Source organism: Xenopus laevis, chromosome 3S, assembly GCF_017654675.1.
Source record: "Xenopus laevis strain J_2021 chromosome 3S, Xenopus_laevis_v10.1, whole genome shotgun sequence".
Lineage (NCBI taxonomy): Eukaryota > Metazoa > Chordata > Amphibia > Anura > Pipidae > Xenopus > Xenopus laevis.
The window spans coordinates 45,940,113-45,962,828 of record NC_054376.1 but is presented as its reverse complement, the minus strand read 5'-3'; the positions used below and the strand labels follow the sequence as shown (position 1 = coordinate 45,962,828).

Genomic DNA, 22,716 nt, shown 5'->3' with positions numbered 1-22,716 from the left:
GCCTTGAGGTCCCTGAAAGCAACATCCAAGGGGTTGGAGAGCAACATGTGGCTTGCGAGTTATTGGTTGGGGATCACTGGTCTAACACTTTAGCACCTATGCTAGTAGTGAAAGAAGTGCTTGCAAGGTGCAACGACTAGAATACTTTAAGGTTGGTACCAGAAAAGTGGTCTTCAGAGCAACCAGCATTAACTGGCATGAGGCGAGATCTTACCAACAAATGGCAAATAACCCTTAGGTGAAACGGTTTCATACTGGGGGGAAAATGTATGTACTATAACTTGCTTTTTAATGCAGTATTTAGGTTCTTGTAAAAAATCTTAAAAAACACACTGTTTTACTTTACATGTCAGATACACACATGTTGAGATAAGCATTTACTAGCTGGAGCAAGAGATATGTTAGAAACCTCTCCATTTACTACGGTACAACCGCAACCTCACTAAATTGTTTATTTAAATGGCTATACTGTATAAAATGTAATATGAAATCACAACCATTTATTTCCAGGGCTAAAGCTGATGACATACACTTGTTTGGACTCACCTGTAGGTTCACTGATTTGTATTTGGAGCTTGATCAATGGTCAAGCAATTTTAGGTGCAATCACCGTAGTAACATTTATCAGCCAAGTGGGAAAACCTAAATTCAATTTAGTTATTGGTAAATTTGTACAAATTCCACCATACCTGAGCTTTTGAGCCTGTGTTTAGTCAGCTATTTTGCACAATTACTCTGTGATATAAATACAAGCTTGGCCCTTCATTCTACAAGAGTGACAGTTGTGATTATGTGTGAAACAACATTAAATGAATAAATATGCATAACAACACAAACCTCATTTTATGTACCATACCTTGGTTGTCTAAAATTATATCCATAACGCCATGCTTCACCTTCATGTGACGGCTCAGATTTCCCTTCAGATTGAACTTGCTGGAACAATAGGGACACTTGAAGGGTTTATATCCAGCGTGCAGGTGCATATGACCCAGCAGGTTGTACATGCGGTTAAAGGACTTCCCACAAACCTATATATGAAAAACAAATGAATATTGTGGAAAAGACAATGGTACTAATATGATACTTGTTACAGAGGCCTTTTTTGAAACACAACCTTGTGAAGGTTGAGCAGAACACAAAGTACAATGTATGCAATGCAGGGATCTATAGTTAAAGGAACAGTAACACCAAAAAATTAAAGTGTTCTAAAGGAATGACAATATAATGTAGTGTTGCCCTACATTGGTAAAACTGGGGTGATTGCTTCAGAAAAAACACTATAGTTTATTTAAACAAGTTGCTATGTAGCCAGGCCCGGACTGGCAATCTGTGGGTTCTGGCAAATGCCAGAGGGGCTGCTATAAGGTGCCATAGAAAGTCAGTATTTGGTGGGCTGGTGGGGGGCTGTTTGGGCCTCTGTGTACCTGAAATGCCAGGGCCTATTTTAATATCAGTCCAGACCTGTATGTAGCCATGGGGGCAGCCATTCAAGCACAGGATACACAGTAGATAACAGATACGTTCTGAAGAATCTCATTGTATACTACAGAGCTTATCTGTTATCTGCGGTTTATCCTGTGAGAATTACTATTCTATCCCAATTTAACTTTACTCCACCATGTGTGAATAACACCCTAATATAATACTTCAAAAAATATGTAGGTGTAAGTTAAAGGTAACATTTCTATTTCATGGATTTGTGTTCCGTCTACTCCACTGGGACAATAGCTGTCCAAACCAGCCAGCCCTCCAGCTGTTATCCATAACTCCGGCATTCCTGACCATTCAACAGAATACTGTCCAGAAGCTGTACAAGTGGATATTCAATAGGTACAGTGGCTGCATAATTTGTATGCAAAACTCAGCACATTTTCTGCACAGGGTATTTATTGTAGAAATCTCTCAGTGGACTCCCTTAGACCGAGAATATTTCATAGATCAGTCACCGTATTTTATATCGGTATGCTTATTAGACCGAGTCTTAGCATATGCAGCTCAGTACATATTACAATTTACATGTTATAATGTTGTACAGCATAAAGAGGCCAGTACTGGCCTGGGTATTTGAAAGAAGTGGTCCCACTGGTGGTGTTTGATTTTTCACAAAAAAACATGCAGTGGGCTAGAAGTCCCCCAAATTGTTTTCAAAGGCTGCAGATGACTGGTCTGACTTTTCTTTGTCTGATGTGGACAAGGAAAATTGGTCTTCAAATATATGTCCCTTTTATTTAATTACCTTTTCAAATATTATTTTTCTTTTTTTTATTATTTAATTACCTTACTGTTCTGGGCCTCTTCCTCCAGCAGCCTGCTTGGAGTCATGCTCTATATAAATGCATGTAGTTACTATTAATCAGTTACTTAGAGAAAATCTAATGGCTTGGGAAACGAGCAGCATGCCATTATTTAACAGGATCTGATAAGCAGGAGACATAAAAACAGGCATTCCTAACTGCAAGTCTGCAGCTTCTTACAGCAGCTCAATTCCATTTCAAGGTCTGACCTCTTTGTATTATTCAGCAGAGCAATGTAGGCAAGAGTCGCATGGAATAATAGGAAGGGGAAATGCAATATGCATTTATTGTACATACCGTATACCAGGTGTGGGAGTTAAAATACATACAGTATAATTTATAATGACAATTGTGGTTCTGCCTTTTTATGAAGATACATATTGAGGCTTACACAGTGATATTTTATATTATATCAATACCTAGCAATATATTTGTGCAGCCTTGGCCTTGGGTGAAGCCTTGGTTTTCTGCCATAGTTCTGACCTTTATTTGGTAACATCAGCAGAGGAATAGGTCAATTGCAACATACTGCAGTGTGATAAAACCCACCTAATAGCTCTTGCACTTTTTCATGGGCTGCACCTAATTGTTCTGTTACTGAGACAGATATGAGCTAAGCACATTAATCTCTACATTTTAAATAAGCAGAAAATATCATCCTGCTGGCCTAGGCCTTTTTTTATAGGCATTTTATGAGAAACACTAAATATTTATGACTAATGGGAGGGTTGATGCTATGTAGTATTCTATTTGAGGATCAATGCTCCCATTGAGGTAGGCTCTCAGTTATATGTATAAACAGATATATTCAGTAATACCTTGTGTAAAAAAATGATATGTCCCCAATGCTTTGATGTATCTATATAATGAATGATTAATCCTGCAACTGTCCCTTTAACCTCACTCGAGGGACTGAAGGACAGAGTTTTGGGTCAATACCAGGCAGGGTCCACTTTAAAACAGGGGAGCTTTATGGCAGAGGTGAACCCAAGGCAAAGATACCATCTAGGACAGGCCCGGACTGGCAATCTGTGGGTTCTGGCAAATGCCAGAGGGGCTGCTATAAGGTCCAATAGAAAGTCAGTATTTAGTGGGCTGGTGGGGGCTGTTTGGGCCTCTGTGTGGGCTGAGTGGGCCACTGTGTACCTGAAATGCCAGGGCCTATTTAAATTCTCAGTCCGGACCTGATCTAGGATCACCTTTAGGAGTAACCCACCCCCTGGCGAAAAGCCTGTATTCTGTTCAATGACACTGGCACAATGATTATCATTACTGCCCCATGTCACCGTCTCTTGGATTCCATCAGTGTGGATGCTGCAGTTCTTCATATGTTTGGTTGGGATTACTCTGGTCTAGTTCACCCCACAGTCAAACCTGAGTGTGTGGATCTTTGGGTGGGGAAAATCAGACTGCAAGCTCCAGCAGCACTAGGACTTGTGTAAATAATGACATGTTTAAAATATGTAATATGCTAGTGCTACATAAATAAAAAAAAATAAGGACATACTAAAAAGGGCTGTTTTGTCACGGTGTGTGAGTCATTCAAATTACAACAGAATGCTTCTCATGTACGTATCAACAAAAAAAACAGAGCATAACATCTTTAAAGTTGAGACTTAATTTACCCTAGGCGTTTTAGTCCCGAGCTTTAGTCCCTATAAAATCCCTTGGTAGGCCTTCAATACAGACTGAGTGTGGCTTGTACCTTGCATTTGAAGGGCTTGACAGGGGAGTGGACTATCATATGAGTCTTCAGCGTTTGCTTCTGCACAAATGTCTTAAAGCAGATATGGCACTGGAATGGACGGACACTGGCATGGATCAACATGTGGCGCTTCATATTGGCATGCAGGGTGAATTCCCGCCCACATACCTCACATTTAAACTCCTTTACTCCCTGAAACGGTAAGAACACAACAGTTAAACATAATTGCTTTAGACATAATTAAGCAAAAATAATTAGAAAATCTCTGTATATATATATATACAGATATATATATATATATATCCTTCAAAACGTTGGATGCACGAGTGTTATGGAAATAAAGGAAATTTGAACACTTGAAAACCTGGTGTGCTGGTCCATTTTGAAGGACATACATTACTTTGACCAAAGCACCCACAGAGAAAATTAAAGGAAAGAGTGCAGGTACTATCTGGACATATATATATATATATATATATATATATATATATATATATATATATATATATATAATGCGCTGCAGCATCCATAAAACATTAATTTAGTTAGCTTGTATGGACACAAGAGGGAGCCAAAAGGTAGTACCATAATAGGTAGCCAACCATCACCACTAATCTTACACTGGCCACAGACGCAAAGATCCGATCGTATGAATCAATGTACGATCAGACTTTCCCATCTCCTGACCCGCCACTAACCATTCAGATCAAAGTCTTACCATTCCGACCAAATAAAGTAGTTAAAGAACAGATCAGCCGATGTTCTGCCCCTGACAGCAATCGTACGATAGACAAAAGTAGTGACAGTCTCCCACTGAAAATCGTACGATCGGCAATACACGCAGAGATATTACCCGCAGCCGACAGAAATTTTCTAACCTGTCCAATCAACCAAACGACCGATCTCCGCCGGACGAATCCTCGATTCGTACGATGAGATCTTTGCGTCTATGGCCAGCTTTACTCTAAACTTGCACCAAAGACAACCGAATTACAACAGTGATTATTAGCCTTTAGCCCTCAAGCTTCTAATGACTTACAGCAGTCCCCAGTACACTTACCTTGTGAGTCAGCGAATGCTGCTTAAGATGGTGGATCTGGCTGAACTCCATGCCACACTCTTTACAAACAAATGGTCGAACATTCTGGTGCTTCAACATATGGTTTTGCAATTGACTTCGGTAGTGGAAGGACTTGTTACATTCTGTGCACTGGTACAGGGTAGGACCCTGGTGTGAAGAGATGTGACGTTTCAGTTGTGTCAGGGTGGCAAAGTCCAGGCCACACTCAACACAAACATGGCAGCGGCCATTCTCATGCTTCACTTCATGAGCTTTTAACTCGCTTGGATATGCAAAGCCACGACCACAAAATCGACAGCTGTAAGGTTTAATGTCTGTATGGAGTAGCATGTGCCTTTTTAGGTGGCTGGTCTGTGTAAACGCCTTATTACAAACCTCACATTTGTGTGGACGAGTGCCTTGGTGCGTGAGGAGGTGTGTTTGCAGGTGGCTTGGCTGTTTGAAGAGTTTGTTGCAATGGGGGCAGGAGTGAGGCTTGATGCCGCTATGACCCAAAATGTGTGTAACAAGATTGTACTTTGAGGTATAGGATTTTTCACACAAACGACATTGCCACCGCTTTTGGCGGTCTCCAGCCTCCACCAAGTAGGAATCATCAATCTGAACATTTATATCTAGCCGGTCTAGTTGAGCCTTTTTGTTGCGCTCAATAGATTCAGCTGTATCTGTTTCAAATTCATTAGGCTCGTGCCATACAAAGCTTTGTCCGTGGTCTTCCGTTTTTGGGGATCCCATGGCTGGATCAACTGTGTCATTAGGTGGAAGCAAACTAGAACCAAAGCTACATTGCCTCCGGGTGTTCTCCATGCTGGGGTTCCCTGGAATCATTGGAACAGAAGGAAGAGGGTATGGATTCTGCATTGGATGTTGTAAAATGTGTTGGTAATCTGTCTCTGTCTCATGACGTTGTCTCTCCCTTAAGTGGCGATGTCTTCGTGGCCTCCTGTGAAATGAACCAAGGTCAATCATTTTCACACTACTGCTCTGCACAGTGGTTTCACTTGCTTGCTCCTGGACATTCTGTAATGGCTTTCCTTCTGGTTCTTTTTCTTCTTTATCAGGTTGAATGGTTACCTGGTATATTTTGCCCTCTTCCTCCTCTTCAGTTTTTTCATATTTAATTTTTGGCACCACCCTTACTGGTGGCCTTTTTTTCCTTCTTGTGTGCTTTTCAGAGTCCAAGGCCTCATCCTCTTGAGGTTCAGCTGCAACCCTTGCTCCCGAATTCAGGTAAGCCTCACCTTCTGGTTGCTCGGCCTCAATGGGCCCATTCTCTGAAAATTCACTCCTAGAGCCTGGGAAGAAGCCATTCAGACTTATGGTGGCACCAAAGAGCTCATTATCTGACACCAGCCCAAGAACTGCTGCTTGTGCTAAAGACAGCACCACCACTGCATCCGTCTGAGTGCCAAATTCTGTAAACCGCTCCATTTTACATACCATCAAATCGCTGTACCTTCCCTGTGAAAACACAAGACTGATATTAATATTACTACTCAAGCAAAATCATTTGCCTAGTACAGAGACATCCACCCACCTTCACGCCTGTTGTTACTACAATTCCCTGAATCCCCTAATGTCTCTCGGGGGATGCCTGGATTTGGAGTTCAAAAACAACCAAACATAAGACATCCCTGTTCCATTCCCTGATAACATCAATCAGTTATTAACACAGAAAAGATGGTTATTTTACACTTACTGCATCGAAAATATGCGAATATGAGATGTTTTGTGGTGGTTAAAAGGTAATAGAAATCCCTTATCTAGTGACACACACAAACCGTAATCTCATGTCATGTCATGTTTTTTCTAAGACAAGGTAAAAAAAACTGCAGAGTATAAATGCCAAGTTTGCCATTATCCTAAGGGCTCTGGCACACTAGGCTTTCGGCTTGTATGTGTCTATTTATATATTTTATATTTATTGTTGGGAGTGCTACAAAATAGACCCTCACATAGGAGCAGCTCCACCTCCCGACATTTCATTATCTAGCTCTTTGCAGGCTATTTTATCACTAATGAAATGGAATGATTATTACTCGGATAAAGAAACATCCCTGAAATCAACTTTACTGTCTGCATTAATGGACTATTTAAGAAATGTATCCACAGAGACTGGTTATGTCTAACAATTTAATAAGTAAAAATACAAAATCTTTAGCTCTTGAGAAACTGGTCATTAATGTGAAAATAAGCTCAAATGCTTCCCATACACATTTCAAAAAACCATTAGGCCAGAAATAAAAAAAACTGCTCCTGAGACAGATGCAAATGTATACCGGCAATATAAATTCCACAAATTCAATCAGGAGTGAGTGGGTCATAATCCTCAATGTCCTCATTTTGGCACAAAACAAGATATTTTTAATAATGTTCAACCATTAATGGGATGAACTTCAAACTTTACTTTACGGGGCCCAGGGGGTAATTAATGAGCAATTTCAACATATATTTTTTAAAAAAGACAACCTCTGGAATTATTTTGCAGTGGGGCAAAACATCTAGTTATACCACTGAGGGGTCCCCAACCTTTTACACTCGTGAGCTACATTCAAATGAAAAAAGTGTTGGGGAGCAACACAAGCATGAAAAAAGTTCCAGGGGTGCCAATTAAGATTTTAATTGGCTGTTTAATAGCCCCTATGGGGACTGGCAGCCTACACCTGTATGGCAGTACACCTGGCTTTTATGCAACCAAAACTTGCGTCCAAACCAGGAATTCAAAAATTAGCACCTGCCTTTGAGGCCACTAGGTGCAACATTCAAGGGGTTGGTGATGTTGCTACCAAGCCACTGGTTGGGTATCCCTGATCTATTTAATTGGAAAGAAATATAGTAGTCAAACCTCATTAAAAAAGTTACTAGAAGTATAAAAGCATCATAATGGAAAATGCATCTTTATAGATGTGCTGGCAAATATTACCTTGCAATTTACCAAACATGGAGTAGATACTTTAGGGCAAGGGGTGCAGCTCCTCTTCACTTCCTTATCTGCTAATGCACCATGTATTGGCCGACCGTGCACCATGTGCAATCACTACACCAGCTGATATTCACTGGCATGGGTATCAGTTTGGAACTGTAGAGCCACCATACACATGCTAAAAATCATGTGGTTTTATTAGTACTTGTATAGCTAGCTATTTTTTTATTCTAGTTATTTTATAACTTCAAGTTTGTTTTTTTTTTAACTCCAAAAATAAATAAAATGCACATTTATTGCTAGAATTAAAATTTATAGAAGAATGTGATAATACCTGTATGATTAAAAAGACATCCTGTAACAACAACTAGCGATAAAAATGCTGCTACTATAGCCAGGTTAAAGGATTTCTCCATTAGTTAAATGAAAATGGGAAAATTGGGTGGAACGCTGGGGATTTTACCTGACAGATGATTTGCCCATATGATACCTTTTCTGTCGCTACACGTATATGTGTATTCTGGTGTGCCAATCCCAAAGCACAAGCAAGAAAACAAAGCCAGGAAGGTCAAGACTGCACTGAGCTCATTAGATTCCTCAGTGAGTAAAGGTGCTGCATAAACACGACTTTCGAAGAGTTCACAGCACATCAGAAAGGAAGAGAGAAACAGTTAAATAGTAAGAGTATGGTAGAGCCAGACAAAGAGGGGGGAAAAAGTCAGACGGAGGAGGAGACAGCTACAGAAACAAGGGACACTGTCACACAGGGAGGGAGGACAAGAAAACAGAGAGAGAGAGACACACAGAACTGACAAAAAGAAAGAGGGAGGGAAAGGAAACAGAAAGAAAAAGAAGAGGAGAGGAGGAGGAGGGAGAACAGACGGGGGGGGGAGAGAGAGAGAGAGAGAGGGAAATGGGGCAAGATATCAACAAATACAAGCACAATTTTTATGGAACATAGTTTTAGTGAAGGTAAAAGGAACACTTCCTTCTTCACTTTACAGAAAGTGAAGAAAATAGAATATTAGGCTGTTCCAAAAAATAGCAGTGTCTTCATTTTTCTTTACAAACACAAACATTGACTGTATAAACTGAAAGATGTTATATTTATAAAGCTGAATAAGAGTGTGCAAAGAATTGGATTTTTTTTTCACACTGCAAATGTCTATAAGAGCTTTTTAAATATGGCAAAAATCGCAAATTGTGAATATTATGTGCACACTCTGCGTTTGAACTACGCCACAACTTTGGTGGCGGAGAAAATATTAGCAAAACAGTTTTGCAAATTGCGAATTTACGTTATGGTCAACACTATTTTAACGCTCAACAACCTCGCACAGTGGGCGCACTCACGCAAACACCGGTCTCATTTGCGAAAATCTATTCTCATTGCGAATTAAAAAAAAACGTAAAGACGGGCACAGCAGTGCAATATTTTACCATTCAAGAAAAAACATGGGCAATACAACCATTTGCAAATAAATATGCGCTGCGCAAACTTTATAAATGACCCCCAGTATATACAGTACATGGAGGGGAACTGTGTGCTTTTGCTAAAACAATACTTACACAAAGGTGCAAAAGTTGGTGTAAAATAAATGATGTATTTAACAAAAGCCATTCATTACAAAAAAGCTAATCCGCATATTTATAGAGGTGTGTGCTAAAAGAAGGCAGCACTCAATGCTAGGTTTTACATGCCTTTATTTTAAGCGATGACCCATTACCCTTGGCTGCACATTTGCATAGAAATCATTAAAAAAAAGTTAAAGGTCTGTGTGATTGGTGTGTTCGTCCAATGATAGACTTGACCTGTGGCTCAAGAAGACCTTTCATGTAGCCAAATTTTTCCTTGCAATATTTGCCAAATCTCCACTGTTTGTCATTAACAGAAAGATCAGCTCATATGACAATGACCCTTAACAAGATCTTTGCCCAATTTTGCCATTCAGGTGGTGAGTTTCACCAGGCTGGTCCAAATGTTTAGTCAGATAATAAATTAGCAGACCCAAATGGAAAGGTCCACATTCATGAACAAATATAGTCCTCTTCACAAGATTCTCAAAACATATCTGGCTGAACCCAACCAGATAAAGAATACTTGCATGGCGAATTTAAATTCCAAGCATCTATTCTTAAACTGGGCATATATTGCAAGAACCCAATTTGCATACCTATTTACTGGGACCAATTGGCCTTATCTGCTAATCAGGCCTACCAGGAGAGATGCATGTTGTTTTGGCATCTGTCCAACAATTTTCTAACCTACCCGATAGATATCTGTCAAGCAGACTGTCTGAAATCCTCTTACCAATAAGCTATCAACTTTGTCTAGAGGGGCCATTCAGAGTTTTCATCGGCCTGTGTATGGCCATCTGTAGACATACATTTATATGGCTCTTAAAGGGATATAGACACATTTGAGAAAAGTTTGCCATTTCCTTACCTGTGTGTAAGTTTCCACCACTGTTTAGGGTCACAGAAGTAAAGAATTTAGAGCTGCAGAAAGGCAATTGCTAATTCTTAACATGAAAAAATTTATTTTCTATTATGTCTTGGGGAGAATACAGGAACACTTTTATTACAGTTAATTAAAGGGTTTACCAAATTTCACAGTGCCTGAATGATCATTCATGGCATAACAATATACTAGTAGTAGTGCTATAAAAGATTAATTTCCAAAAACAAAGCTTTTTTTTTTTTTAATAGAACAAAGTTTTTTGTATATAGTATGCCAACTTAAAATGTATTCGGTATAGTAAAAAGCCACTGTATGATGAGTAAATACTGTACATATCCTGTGTCATAACGTAAGACTTCTACTGCAAGCTCATTTTCTTTCAATACTCATAATACCCAAACCAAATATCCATAAATCAACTGAAAAATATTCATTACATGAGCTGTCTGGAAAACAGGAACAACCTGACAAGATGCCAAATCTCAATAGCCCTCATTCACCAAGATCAGGACAAGTTTGCGCAGAGTAAGTAACCCCTTAGCGTGTAATCAGATGCACCCATCATTCTAACTGCACTAAGCAAATCAAAGCTAATAAAAATGGAGTGGGTGCTACAGGTTACTGCACCTGTGCAAGACTATTTTACAAATGATGATTTCATTAAAGAATTTAACAGTTACAGGTCACAAGTGATAAACATTAATACTGTGCTATAAAGTTTTCTATGTACAGGCCACAATCATATCACATGTGAAGCATGAGACTAACGGGCTAGAGGTTTCATTAGTAAAACTGTAACCGTTTACAATACAGTGTAGTAATAAGTACTTAATTTTTATATATGGATGCCGTCTTTGCTTGAGCTTCTCTCAGACACTAATGTATTTGGGTCTCTCTCTGACACTTGCTAGGGCAGTGACCTTCATTCTTGTCTTTCCTTCCTGAATTCCATCCCTATCTTTTAATATATACTTTGCTGCAGCTACAATGTATATCTGCTTTCACCACCTTGCCTTCACTATAAATGTACATTAACGGTGCTAGCATTGCTTGCCCAGGTGGCTTTGTACAAAAGAATTTATGCTTACACATTCTTAATACATTAACTCTTATCCTTAATCAGGTCCATCATTCCAGACTGCTGTGAGTAATTACAATAAAACAAGACAAATTCCAAAGCAATTCATTTGTCTGATCAATGATAGCCATATAAATTAAAAGTATTTTTCAGTATTTTTGTAGGCTATAGATAGTAGAACTTAAGCTGCTCCCAAGAAAATAGTTACACAAAAATACCTTCCAAAGGATCTGGAAACAAAAGAAATGTGAATGTTCAGGTGGGTGAAAAACTGTTCTCAGAATATATATATATATATATATATATATATATATATATATATATATATATATATATAGACAAATACATATATATATATATATATATATATGTGCAATTCCCCTTGCTATGAGACAGAGGGAATGAGAGAAGTGCAAATATAAGGAACAGAAAGATATTAAATAGAAGAAGGAGGAGGCATTGTCTGTGAGGAGGGGGGGTAAGAGAATAAAAAGGAAGAGAGATGAGGCAGATAACAGGAGAGCGAGGAAAAGGGTGAGGGAAAGCAGTGGAGGGACAAGAGAAAGAAAAAAAAGATGTGTAGAGAGGCAGGCAGAAGAGGTAAAAAAGAAACAGGATAGGAGGGGGTAAGTGATGGAGGAGAGACTGCAAGGGGGGAGTATAAGTAAGTGGGGGGCACAGAGAATGAATAAGAGGATGAATATGTAGAGAGAAGAAAGAAAGAGCAAGACTAAATGAAAAAGCATTATTATATAAGTACAGTGGATAAGACAGCGAGAGATGGAGAAGGGAGGAGAAGGTGGAGAGGCAGGATGAAAATGATGACAGTGAAAAAGCAATGGAAGTGGAGAAAAGCTAAAACAGGAGATGTATTGCTGGTATAGGTATGAGTTGTGGGTTGTCAGGAACAGGATGGGGGGGTTGAGAAGAGAAAGTAAAAGAGAAAGAGCAATGATGTTATATGGATTGACCCTGATCTGTGCTCCTTGGAACTCATGTCATGCATTTGATATTGTCTCAGACTGGAAATGTACCACTTTCTTTTTCATGTACTTACAAATAAAAAACACAGTTTAAAAAAAAAAAAGAGAAAGAGCATGAGTGAAGGATAGTGGAAAATAAGTATATATAAATGGTGGTCTTAGAGAACACAACAAGAGCTGGGTCAGTAATTACCAGTCACATACAAAAGGTGCTGCATGAGAGACCGTAAGAGGGGCTGCAAGGAAATACTGAAGGTGAGACAAGAGAGGAGAAGGAGGCTGGGGAGTGCACTGAGAAAAGAGAAAAAAAACTATGGAAAGAAAAACAAGATCAGACAAAAGCACAGAGAACAGAAGAAGAGTAGGAGGTTGTTGGTAGGGGAGTACAGAACAGAAAAGACAGAGGTCAAAAGGAAAGGGTAAATGAATGGATCTGTGTAGCGCAGTGGGTCCAACAGGTGGTTCTGAGGGCATATGTGGCCCCTCTATGACAAAACCTCCATGCTATATACAGAAGACTTAGTATGCGCAGATACAGTGTGTTTTATGTATGCAAATAAAGCTTTAGTATATTTTAAACCAAACTCAAAATAATTATGCTAAATACAGTAACTACTCTACATATATATATATATATATATATATATATATATATATATATATATATATATATATATATATATATATATATATATATATAGCATTGCTCAAACACATAAATCTGTATTCACAAGATTACATATGGATAATTTGTTTTGCACTACAGGGAACTTGAGCCACATTTACAGTTGCTACTCTTTTGGGGGAAAAAATCAGCCTCCCTATCTATGTTATAGTTCTTTCCTGTTAATATATCTGGCTTCCAGTCCTAAGTTTTACATCCTGGGCAAGCAAAAAACTTGGTAGGTGGCAAACCTAGCCACATCATGTGAGGCCCCTGACCTCTTGCAGTTTCTTGATGCTTCTTATCAGTCGTGTAGGAAGATGGACACAGACAGCGTGTGACAGAGCAAATGATAAAATATGGGTCTAGCGAAAGACACAAGCAGGGGGAGGGCAACTGGAGAGGAGGGTAAAGCACCTTGATGTGAAGAGGAAGATAGCAATGGGAGACATGGGGGAGGCAGGGCACTGAAGGAGGGGAAGTAAGGAAAGAAATGAGGAGACATGGAAAGAGTGTGCTCTAGAAAGATAAGGGGAATGGCAGACAAGAAGGGGGCAGAAGAGAATTATCCAGATAAACAGGAAAAAGACAGAGGGGTGGGGCATACTAGAATATCCTTAAAACAGAGAGAGGAAGGAAAGAGTGAGAAAATCCTGGGGAGGAAAAAAAATACAAGCGGGATTAACTGTAAAGAGAAAACAACAGCAGGGGTGGGAGGAAGAAAGGAGGAGATGAAGGGGGAGAGACAGATGGAAGATAGGAGAGGGGGAAGGGAGGGATGAAACCAGGAGCAAAAGAGATGTGTGGAGTGGTGATGGAGAGGAGTTATAAGCAGACAGACAGTAAGCTGATACAAAAGCAGCAACTAAAGGGGAAGGGGAGATAAAGAGTTAAAGATAGGGAAGCTTGACAATCACCGATAGCTGAAGCAGTACTAAAATAAAGGAAACAGACAGAACCAAAAAAGAAAATGGGTGAGAAAAGTGTTAAAGCAAAGTTTGACATTGTGCAAGCCCCTGAGCCATGTCATCTCTTCCGCATAGCAATTCAGGACAGGGGTAAACTGACAGTTAACCATGTCTCTCTACATACCCTTGTGCCTCATCCTCTTGTATCGGCTGTCACCAGACTCACACTGGGCAAGGCCCTGAGACACCGCTTTATAATTGTTATTATAGTTTGGTGCCTTTATAGTTGTTACAGTTCTGCAATTGATTTGTGTAGTCTAAACAATGTAATTTCCAAAGTAACGTATTTGCTCAGTTTTCAGAATGTGCAGAATGAATGAATATCAAATGAAATATTCATAAAAGGAATTTTAATTACCTTGTGTTAGTAACCCTTAAAGGCAAGTGCAGGGATGGGCTAGCAGGTTGCTTGGTTCTTGTTTACGAACAGGTCATTAGTTATCCTGTAATAGGATATAGCATAAATCCCATTTTATAATGGAATAAATAAAGCTGTTGCTTTATAAGCTGATAATAAAAATACATGGCACTACATTAAACAGCAGCAAAGACACAGAAGTTCTTTACATGTGCTGGCATTCAACTGAGCATGCTGGGAGTTCTTCACAATACTTGAATGGCTATGGGCTTGAAACATGAGAAGAAAACTGAAGTGTTAACATGATAAGTTTTTAAAGACATCCAATCCCTTTCAGACTGGCCTGCTAGTGTTCCAGAGGATCCCCCAGTGGGCCCAGTCTGGGGCAATTCCCATTCTTCCACCATAAGCCCGTATATTATGTATACCACATGACCCTGCTATTTCTAATTGTTGTGAGTTTCATCTTAAAAGCAATTTTGGCTCAGGGTATTTCACCTGGGCAGGGGGTCACAATATTGCAGCTTATCCTCATATAGGGGTGTCAGTTCTTGGTGTTTTGTTTACAAATTGTTATAGTTACAATGTTTATGAACAGATTATTATTACTGTAAATGCTATTCCCGTCACCTACCAACAAACAGAGGCTGCAATAATGCAAAATTGTGCTGATTTAGGAGGGAAAAGTCCTGTATTATGATTCCTAAATAGGATGGGAAGTATTTTGTGCATGTTTGGGATCTGCCCTAAATCATCCAGTATTGTTCAAATGTGGGAAGGTGAAGGGCCATCATTTGGGCAACACTAGTTGCCTGCATACAATAATATTTCCTAGTAGTCACTGTTTCACTTGGATGATTATTTAAGTGGTTGCTCAAACGAGAAACATTATGATAGGTCCCAAACAAAATTAAAGTAAGAAGCCTCCCTGGGCTCATCTCAATATATTTACAGAACAATTATAAATAATAAATTAAGCAAATGTAGCCCCATCTAATACATAGAAAATAAGCTGAGAGGTTTAAAACATTCCAGTATTCATTCATTATCTGCCACATGTTGCTCCAGTGATGGTTACCATACACTGTACTCCGTATTCCTTGCACTGGTACTTGAAACAGTTTGAGGATTCAGTTAGTTTCTTTCATTGTGTCTTTCTGTAAGCCTGTATAATCACCTTACAAACTTGCTGCTGCCAGAAAAATGCCATACCAATGCTGTACAAGTGTAGAAGGTTAAGAAGAGAAGAGTTTAGGGTGGCGGTTGGGTGTGTGTGAAAGGGAGGGGGTGATTTCGTGTCTAGACAATATGCTAGGAGGACTTGATTCCCACTTTGAAAATCTCTCACAGAAATAGGACATGACTTTTTCTTGCCCTTTCCCTATTTCAAAGATCTGGCAAGTCACTGCTTAAAAACGTGTCCTGTTACAGCTAGGATTGAAAGGACTACCTTCAGATGGGAAAAAAGAAAATATTTTAATTGCAAAATACAGTACATAAATAATCTAAAAGTGTTCAACTACTTAACAAAATCCAAAATAATTTGTATTTTACATCTGTATTTGCACCCCACTAACAACCCTTTGTATTATTATTAAAGGTAATTGTCTAAAAGGCAATAATGAACCCCAAATATATAAATTTTCCAAATAAAAAGGACCGGCTGCTCTAAATCTGAACAGTAAATAGCACATGCAATAGAAAAATACTTTGCTTACACAAAAAAAAGCTTCATATATACTGAAGAAATTAAGAAATATTTCTCTGAAGTGCATTCATCAATGAAAAAAGCTCACATGAAACTGCTTCTATAATGAAAGGCTCCTTAGAGAGCAGAAAAGTAACAGTACTCAGTTTACCATAGATTGATTTACATGCTGAGTGCAGTTTTTTATTTATCTTAAAAGCCACCAATTCTACACATCTCAAGTCACACTTGTGCAAGAAGTCCTGAGCTTGAAAGCACAAACACATGCCACTGCCCTTAGAAGTGATTGATAAAGCACTTTGTACTTTTTGAATTTCTACTTATTTTAGAGAACCCTCTTTCACTTTAGGGTCTCTAAACAAGGTTATTGAGTACATTGAACAGTCAATCATCCTGCTATGGTTACAGGTTTACAGTATCTAGCACAAAAAAAAGTGCTCATCCCAAAATATCACACTTCCTTTAAACTGGACTTCCAGGATTATCAAATTTTCCATCCACTGCACTGGGAACATTACGGTGAAAAATGGACAGGTGATATTTTATAATAGCATAAAAAAAGACTTTCCCACCAAAGCTGCCCCTATGGGATAACATAAATTACCAACCAGGGGGAAATTACATTTTCCTGGAAATTCAAAGGACAAGACAAAGTTGCATTGGCATTAGAGCAGCTCAGGATGTTAAAATCATACTTTTATTAGCTTTGTTTCTCTCTCTTTTTTAACTAACTTCTATCAAAGCAAATCCTGCCATGAATTATTGGCTCCTTGCTTTGAGCCTGTTCAGTTCAACACAAGTAATAAGTTTGTATCCTTTCTGCAGACCTGTACCCTACCTACTAATGATATATTGCCTTTAGCACCAGTGATACCTTAAAGGGATTCTGTCATGATTTTTATGTTGTATTTTTCATTTCTAAATTACACGGTTTACACTGCAAATATTTCACTCTACAATATAAAATTTCATTCCTGAACCAGCAAGTGTATTTTTTTTAAGTTGTAATATTGGAGTGTAGGCAGCCATCTCAGGTCATTTTGCCTGGTCATGTGCTTTCAGAGAGCCAGCACTTTAGGATGGAACCGCTTTCTGGCAGGCTGTTGTTTCTCTTACTCAATGTAACTACATGTGACATAGTAGGACCTGCTTTTTTCTATTGAGTGCTGTTCTTAGGCAGCTGTTATCTTGTGTTAGGGAGCTGCTATCTCATTACCTTCCCATTGTTCTGTTGTTAGATCGCTGGTGGGAGGGGGATGATATTGCAGTACAGCAGTAACGAGTGACTGAAGTTTATCAGAGCACAAGTCACATGACTTGGGGCAGCTGGGAAACTGACAATATGTCTAGCCCCATATCAGATTTTAAAATTAAATATATAAAAAAAGATTTCAGTGCTAAATTCAGCTGGAGCACTATTGACTGATAGTTTATTTTTTTTCCATGACAGTATCCCTTTAAGTACAGAAATCAGACCATAGGAAAACAGAGGAATTAAAAGACTAAAAGAAAATCTGCAGTTTGTTAGTATTAAACTTCCATTTGCAACCTGTATAGCGTATATACATATAGTAAATATAGACAGCTTAGAAACATGACAATTTATGAAGTCCATTCATATCATCAGTTTTCTTAGAAGTACTGTATTAAAGGTTTCCTATACAAACGCCTCCCTTCAGTTCCAGTATCTCTGTGCTGAGGGAGAGGACACAGCAACTGGAAGGATAATCATAATCCCTTGCAGTGCATTAATCAAATCAACTGCACTTAATCATTATCCCTGTAAGGTATTACATCTCTTTCACTTATGTGCATGGTAAGGTAACCACCCTACAGATAACATCAGCAATTGCTATCAGTTCATGCTGCACAAAATCATATTCTTTCTAAAGCCAATAATTATATACTGTACTGTATATACCCCCTTTATGACATGAGCTCATTCAATTGGGCTTATACAGAAAATATGCATGCATACTATTTGACCATTGTCCTATACCCTTTAAATTCACAAAGTGAGCCAACCCCTCTTGAAATCCTTCTGCTTTGTGTAGAATCTGTGCGAGCATACCATAAACAGAAGTCCACAAATCGATCAGATTAAGGGTTGTATGATGGAGAGAGTGATATTCTAACACAATGTGCATTTGGGTTTTAGCAATCGGGTTGCTAGGGTCTGAATTACCTTAGCAACCATGCAGTGATTTGAATAAGAGACTCAAATATGAATGGGAGAGGGCCTAAATAGAAAGGTGAAAAATAAAAAGTAGCAATAACAATATATTTGTAGCCTTCCAGAGCATGTGTTTTTAGATGGGGTTAGTGACACCCATTTAATAGATGTCAGAGTCAAGGAGGAACACATTAATGAAACACTGTACTGTATTATGTGAATTATGCAATTTGTTTGCATTGCAGATTGGTGCTGGCTTCGTTACTGGAGCAGGCTTGAGGAAAATATTTCCAAGAAGAGGCGAGAACATAAAACCAAAGGATACAAGCAATTGTTTTACTTCCTACATTTGTGTAACAAAGTATTGTTTAATTATAAACACATAAATAATTGTTTCAATTTTTTTTTTGGACAGTAACTCCCATTGTGACATTTAATCAGCTGACAACTCATGGAACATCTTGGCAGTTTTTATTTGAACTTGCATATCATAGGCTGATCGCAGGGGGCAGTTTAAAAAATTTTAAACTTGGTCCAAGGACCCTTAGCAACCAATCAGCAGGGAGCATTTTTACTATTCCCCAGATCAGATGGTGTGTTATTAAAATTGGGGCAAACGTACCTTTTATTATATTACCCTATAACATTCCTGCTACCCATATACTACAAGCTAAGCAGCCTGACCATTATTTGTACATGCACCTGTCTCTATCCTAATATTCTGAGCCAACACCACTACAGTCAATAAAACTGCACAAACCGCAGTAGATTCAGTACATTAAAGTTTTATTACATCCAGTGCAAGTTATAGAATTTAATTATTTGTAAATTCATATCCCTTTTACCCAGCGTAATCCCTGACTTGGGGTCTCATCTTTCTATACTGCCAAAATCTCTTTCTCACTGGCCTCCAATATATTCATCCCCATCAAGTATAATCTATCCTCAAAGCGGCTGCCCACAACAGCTTGCCCTGTTCTAAATCACTCTCTGCCCCTCTATTCCTGAAGTCCCTCTCATTGGTCTTATCATACTGGTGAGTAGATGGCCATCTTAAAGGGGTCGTTCACCTTTACATTAACTTTCAGTATTCCATAGAATTTCCTATTCCTAGCAACTTTGCACATGGTCATTATTTGTTATAGTTCTTTTAATTATTTGTTAAAAACTATTGCTGTATGTACTGTGAGCTTACAATTTTATTATTGTCCCTTTTTATTAATCATTTTTGTATTCAGTCCCTCCCCATTCATATTCCAGACTCTCGCCCAAACCCCTGCTTAGTTGCTAATCCAAACTGAAGAGCTGTTGAAAAAAAAGTTAAATAATAGAAAAAAAAAACAAAAAAAAAACAACTGGATATCAATGTCTATGTCATACTAAAATTTAATTTAAAGGCGAACAACCCCTTTAAAAGTAGCAGGCAAGTAAATCTATAACCAGAGTCATTTCACAACCCTAAGGCTAATGGTACAGGGAGCATTATGACTGTGCTGCAATTCAAGCACCTGTAACTGCTTCCAATGGTGGAAAATGTACCTCAGCTTAGAAATGCTTGTGTATAAATAAAATATGTGTGTAAATAAAATGCAGTTTTATTTTAGTTTAATCAACTTTTCATGATAGATTAACCATTTTCAATGATTTTAAAGTTGAATGCAATGTATATTTGAAACTTGATTTGTGCTTTCATTCTATATGCAAAAACCATGATTTCTATGTATACTTGATGTGCTTCTTTTTCAAAGTTCAGCATGCTGAATACCACAGAAAAAAACTATAATTTGTAAATTTGTAGGGTCATAAAAAAAAAATTGTAATGTACCTGTATATATTTCATACCAAAAACTTGAACTTGTTACTATTTGGCAGATTTTTGGTGGCTTTCTGCTGTGTCTCAGTTGAGCACATTATGAAATGAGCGATCCTAACATTATAGTGCAGGGATACGGTAAGGGAGAAATGAATAGAAATTAACTATTCGGTTCCAGATTTCATAATTAAATGACAACAAAACACATTCCATAGAGTACACAACCTAGATCTTTAGTGGGGTACACAGAGAACAGTCTAAAGTCAAGCGCAAGCCACAGACTTCATCAATATCAGAGAGAACTTTCTGTCCTCCAGTTCAGAACCAATTTCACCAGTTCCACATGCAGATGTTAAATGATAAATGACAGCTGGGAGACAAGGCGGCCCTATAACATAGTGTATAGCTGAATATTTTTTACCCTTGAAAAGGCAGAATGACTTTTATGCTATTACATAGAATGTACAATAGCTGTTCCATTACATTTCCACACATGTTGTTTTCAGTAGGCCAAATACACTCTTAAATTCACATTTTCAGGCTACTAAATGTCAATGTGATTGCCCTGGGAAAAAAATTACCCCAATGTAGACCAGGGACTAGGCATTGGTCAGGCAGGTAAAATACTGGTTAGGTAGAAACATCATTGCCAGTTATGACCCCCAGCACTCAGCTAGCCAACTGGTTAAATTGCAACATCTAGGTGCCTATTTATAAAGTTGCAAAATAATAAGGGGGAAAAGTTACATTTCTGCAGATATTTCCTCAGACGTGCATTGACCAAACTCTTGACCGCACTTTATTCCAATTAAAATTAATGAAAGAAAGTGCTGTACAGGGAATCTTTTTCCCTTTCACATATAGGACAAAAGTGTTGAACATCCTTTTTCATTTGTGCTCTTACTGTTCATGTCCCTTTCTCCTTCCTTATGTTGCTCTTGGAGTTCCCTCCCCCTCAGGCACCTTTTAGGTCTGTCTTCCTTTCATACCTCTCTCTCGATCCTTCTTTCTCATTCTTTCTGTTACCTTAGCAACAGCTATCTTATTTCTCTGCATCCTGCATGTCTTTCCTCCCTCTTATCTTTCTCTTTTTTTCCCCTCCTTTCATCCATCTCCACATCTATTTCAGTGTTTAAACCTCTCAGCCTTTGTCAGTCCCTTCTGTGTTTCTTCCCCCATGGGCCTGCACATGGAATAGGAACTTCATTAGACAAACACATAAAAAAAAACCTTCTGGTTGGGGTCAAACATTGATAAATAAAAAATTATACAAGACTTTAAATGATACATTGCTAGCTGCACTAAAACATAATGACCAGCTAACTGCAACCGTAATGCTATACATCCCAAAACCCTCCTATAAGATAGTGCTCCAAGAGAAAAAGTCTGAAAAACTGGAGCATTGGTCGTTTACAGCATATATGGCATCACTGCTTCTTTGGTCCATACCAAAGGGCCAACTGTATTTGTTCTCCAGATACTATCTAGTCACAAAACCTGTACCATAGTCACACCTAAAATCTGTGGTAAACACAGCAAGTTCCAGTAGGTGAAATATATACCCAGTGTTCCCTTATACCCAGTGGTTGGACAGCAAGTCAGGTGGAATCCAACCATGAAGAACATGTGAAACCACCCACAAAAAGTGTTGTCGTTAAATTGACAACAATAAAATTACTCCATTCATAAAACTATTTTCATTCTGTTATTTTTGGTATGGTACAAACAGGCAGATATATTCCAGTTTGTCCAGTCTTACCTGCCCTTAAACAGAAAGTAATGCTATGAAATATGTAGCACTGGGAAACTGCTCATCTTATTATGTTCTACATTCTTTATATTATATGTGTGTGTGTGTGTGTGTGTTCCCAGTGTTTCCAAGGAAGCTTACATTCTCTGTTACACCCAAAGTTAAGTCATCATTATGAAAGCGTTTCCTGTGAATGGCAATTCAATTGTCTGTTTGTGAGCATCCCTGAACCTCATTACTGTATGTGAGAATCCCTACCAACAGGATGTGAACAAAGAAGAGCTAGGTACACTATGGTGGGGACTGACCTGAATGATGAACAATCTCTGCAAAGCACTTTGTAAAACTTGTTGGCATTCTTTAAATCAAATATAATAAATTAGTCAGGTGTTAGTCTGCTCATCTATCTAACCATTAGGTTGCATGCTAGTCTGAGGAGGGGCATATACTCATAAACTGACCAGGCTGAACACTGGGTTAGCATGTGCTGGAATGAAGACTGAAGATTATAATCCGGACAAAACAGAGTGAGACTGTGATGGACCAGCTTGCCAAAGCTAAGATGAGCTACAAAACTTGTCTACAATCAGTTACCTGTTTGGTAGTAACTTTAATGTGGACTACATACGATAATACTTTGCCCACCAGCACTGGTCGTTCCCACAGAGTACCCAGAAATTAGCCTAGTATAAAACATTCCCTAGAGAGGATGAAAAATTAGTCCTGGACAAAATAATAGTCAACAAAATTTTGC

General features: G+C 38.5%; 1 protein-coding gene across 4 annotated transcripts in view; it reads right to left on the bottom strand.

Annotated features, from left to right (window-relative positions):
- Positions 1-22,716, bottom strand: part of znf710.S (zinc finger protein 710 S homeolog) — a 42,301-nt gene that overhangs the window by 3,065 nt on the left and 16,520 nt on the right. For 2 of the 4 annotated variants that reach the window (XM_041588249.1, XM_018255342.2), the window contains 3 exons: positions 5,063-6,544; positions 4,003-4,194; positions 857-1,031 (listed from right to left, as the gene is read on the bottom strand). In XM_041588249.1, the coding sequence (XP_041444183.1) occupies positions 857-1,031; positions 4,003-4,194; positions 5,063-6,526 (1,831 nt within the window). In that variant the 5' untranslated portion in view covers positions 6,527-6,544. Of the gene's footprint in view, positions 1-856; positions 1,032-4,002; positions 4,195-5,062; positions 6,545-8,006; positions 8,200-8,469; positions 9,043-22,716 lie in introns of those variants that run through there. The other 2 variants (XM_041588250.1, XM_041588247.1) reach the window with 2 other exon arrangements.